This window comes from Engraulis encrasicolus, chromosome 19 (assembly GCF_034702125.1).
Source record: "Engraulis encrasicolus isolate BLACKSEA-1 chromosome 19, IST_EnEncr_1.0, whole genome shotgun sequence".
Lineage (NCBI taxonomy): Eukaryota > Metazoa > Chordata > Actinopteri > Clupeiformes > Engraulidae > Engraulis > Engraulis encrasicolus.
The window spans coordinates 13,309,711-13,313,640 of NC_085875.1; the positions used below are offsets into that span (position 1 = coordinate 13,309,711).

Below are 3,930 nucleotides of genomic sequence, written 5' to 3' on the forward strand. Positions count from 1 at the left end.
ATTCGGGCATTGAACCCCCATCTTCCCAGACTGTGTGACGTTGAAGTGTGGGCTGGTTCAAGCCTGGGGTTGAAATAATGAATGAACGGCACAGGATTAACCAGTGTCGCTGAGAGTGTGGATGGGGATAGAGCACATGAGAAAAACAATAAACCAACCTCTTAGACTACAAGAGGTAATGTTGAATTTCACTTGTTAGACATGTAGCCTAAGTATCATCAATAAACACATTTGCCACATAGCCAAGATGAATGGTTTGGTAGCCTATGTTTTTAGCGACAAAAATAGGGAAACGATGTAAAAATGGAACGCAACATGGAATAATTACATACAACATTTCACAACTAAAAAAAATAGGCCTACAAGTATTTATTGATTTCACTTGTGCACCATCATATGAAACCCGATAAGAAGAGTAAAGAGTAAAGAAATGCAAAAATGCTGTGATCATGTTTTAGTTATTTTTAATGTCCTCAAAGGAGTCAACAGTTATAACTGATATGTAGGGAACAGTGCACTTCCATCCAAAAAGTCGGCCTACCATTCTTAAGTAGCCTACTGGTATCAAACCCCATGTTATGTTACAAGAAGTGTTTGTAAAGCTTTCTGAATGTCACACCCGTCTTAATGCAGATCTCAAATTCCCACAGCATGAACAGACAGAACCAAGAACAATTATTCATTGAAAAAAAAAAAAGAATACAAAAATTAGACATTGCTGTAACAAAACACCGACCATGTCATGGTTGCATTAGGTGTCCGTTTCAGGCACACTTCTGCCAAGCTCAGGAGCTACTCGCCTTCCACTAACACTTTGGTCGGTGCATCATGTGTGGGGTGGGTAGGCCAAAATAACGGTGAAAGACCTGTTGTGACGACTCCCCAAGTAAGAGAAAATGAAAACACATTATAGGAGAAGAATGAGTATTGACATATGACAAAACTGGTTGCTTCATGTTTTGGTAAGAGTTCAGAAGGGGGCATGGAGGGTTTTTTTTCCTCTTAAAAGTTGTTGATCTCAAGCACCTACAGTAGAATGTTTGTACAATGACTAGCCATGGAGAAAGTCTTGAGATCTGCACAGATCAGCACCTTGTGTAGTATGGAGTATTTCATCGTATTTCAACTAGCAGCCTCAGTGACTACGTCATACGTACATGCGCTTATGTCATGAAGGGTTACAGTTTGTTGTTGGTGGTGGTGGTGTGTGTTTTTTTCCTTTCTTTTTGTTGGTTTTTGTATTTCTCCTCCTAAGGAGGAAGTGTCATCATCAGTAGTAATGGCCACTGAGTGCGGTCAGTGTGTAAACGTGCGCTTTGGAGGACATTCAGGAGCTGCCTTAATTGTAGCACTATGAGTACTTTCACTCCCCACAAAAGACAAACCAAAGATAGGAAAACTAAACAAAATTCAAAATAAAAGAACAGTTAACAATAAATAAATCTATACATTTGCCGACAAAATTCACACACATAAACCGATGACACTCAAACACGGGAGATCATAACCTGTTTCTTTTTTCTTTTTTTTTCCTGTGCCACTGAACCGTGTGGTCTTGACGCGGCCAGTGGTGGCATGTGTTTTGTGACGTGACGTGACAGGACCAGAGATTTCAAAAAGGATACACAAGGTCACACAGATGACCTTGGAGGCCATCTTGTCAACTGTCAATGGTCAAACATCTCTCCAAAATTTTTTACAGAAACAAAACGTATAAAATCAAAAAATACAAAAAGTACACTGTAATAGTTTTTTTTACATATAAGAAAAAAAATAAAGACAGGCCACAGGTTATCCCAAGAGCGATAAATAAACTCAAAAGACAGCTTGTGCACAATTAAGCTTAGTATTCATCAGTGGAACACCCATCTCATCGGTAGAACGCACTCAACATGTAACATTGGTGTGTATGATAATTATTATGTAAGTAGTGTATACTCAATAATAATAATAATAATAATAATAATAATAATAATAATAGTAAGGCCTTTTTCTTCCTGAAAGTTCATCGATCTCCTATGAGGTGGGAATGGGGGCATAAGTGTGGAGGTCTTCGCATCACATGTTGGCTTATGACGAAAACCGTATTGAGGTTCAAGTACGTAAGACACTGATTCCTGGCTGTTCTGCAAAAGTTTATGGCAACAAGAGTACGTAGGGATGAGGGAGTGGTTTCAGGGTGTCAGACAGATGCTGCAACAACGCAGGGGGTGGCTTGTTGGGGCACGGTAGGGGAAAGGGGTACTCAAAGGAGGTGGTTGGGGAGGGGGGAGGGGGGGTGTACTCAAAGAGGGGAAAGAGGTTCCCAGAGGACTCTGGCTCCACTCTCTGTCTACTTAATCACATGGGGTCTTCAGTGTACAGACATGGGCTTGGTAGGGGCCAAAGGATGTGTGTGTGTGTGTGTGTGTGTGTGTGTGTGTGTGTGTGTATTCATGAGCGTTGTGCACTAGGCAGTGCAGATTTGTTTCCTTCTCTTCCCCCTCTGGGCACATAAAACAGCACTCTTGTGGCATCTTGTCATCCCCCTACTCCCATGCCATCACACATGCTCAAACGCAAGCACGCGCACACACACACACACGCACACGCACGCACGCGCACGCGCACACGCACACGCACACTCATGCACGCATACGCCTTCATAAGATGCCACACGACCCGGCATTGCATTGCAATTCTTGTTGACCGTTAACAACGGTGATGTGTGTTAAAAGCAGTGGACTCTGAGCGATGAAACAAAGGAGACGTTCATTCACCATCCTCAGACCAGTGGGGTTAAATCGAGCTGAGTCGAGTCATCAGTAGAATTCATGTTTACGGTAAAGGTGCACTGTGTAATATTTGTAGTGCTTTATTTCCAGAAGTAATAACACCTACTCTGGCCACCATCCTACACAGCGCACCTTTAAGGGGAGAGGAGGAGTGACTACAGGAACAAAGACAAGGAATGACATTTATTTTGAGTGGTTGAGTGAAATCCCTCCTTCCGAGGTGGGAGCTTAAGAGCTTAAGAGACCGCAGTGCACTTTTGTTTTTTGTTTTTTTTTTGGGTCTGAGGTCAGAAAACTGATTGGGCGATCTACCAATCAATCAATCAACCATTCGACCGCTGAGCCGATCGATCGATCAATCAATCAATCTGTCTATTGATTGATTAGTGAAGGGATGATCATCAGTCCTCGCTATCCTCGTAAGTGGTCTCGTCGAAGGGGCGGTACAGGGGCGGTGGCCGGGTCCTTTGCCTGGAGTACTTCAGCTGGAGAAGGTCCCCCACCTCGCTGATCTTCTCTAGAGCCTGAGAACACACACGCACACACACACACACACACACACACACACACACACACACACACACACACACACACACACACACACACACACACACACACACACACACACATTAGTAGAATGAACAGCACACGCACAGACACACACGCACACACACACACATTAGTAGAATGAACAGCATTTGGAACACACACACACACAGACACACAGACACACACACACACACACACACACATACACACACACGCACGCACAGAGGGAGGGTGGACATGGTAAAAAGTATGGATGAAAGAATGAAAGGCAGAGTTGTGGAGAGAATGAGTGAGTAAATGAAAAGAAAGGTGGCGACTCAGATGCACAAGTAAAAAAAAAAACCTACATTCACAAAAGCACTGTGTCGAGTCACACACACACACAGACACACACGTCAAAGACAATTACCATCATGCCAAGAGATACTCTAAGAACAGTCTGAATAGTGATGTATGCTATGGAGGGGAGCAAGCCTCTAAAAGCCCACTACCGTGGTCACTACCACCACACAATACAACAGACAGAGAGCGCCACACCACGCCACACATAGCATCGCCACACCACACCACACTAGGGCTGGGCGATGTGGGAAAAAAACTATATCAC

At 43.5% G+C, this 3,930-nt stretch overlaps 1 protein-coding gene across 1 annotated transcript in view; it reads right to left on the reverse strand.

Annotated features, from left to right (window-relative positions):
• Positions 1–2,942: 2,942 nt before the first annotated feature.
• Positions 2,943–3,930, reverse strand: part of sptlc2a (serine palmitoyltransferase, long chain base subunit 2a) — a 68,583-nt gene continuing 67,595 nt past the window's right edge. Inside the window, exon 12 of the mRNA XM_063183676.1 lies at positions 2,943–3,298. Within this exon, the coding sequence (XP_063039746.1) occupies positions 3,176–3,298 (123 nt within the window). The 3' untranslated portion in view covers positions 2,943–3,175. The remainder of the gene's footprint in view (positions 3,299–3,930) is intronic.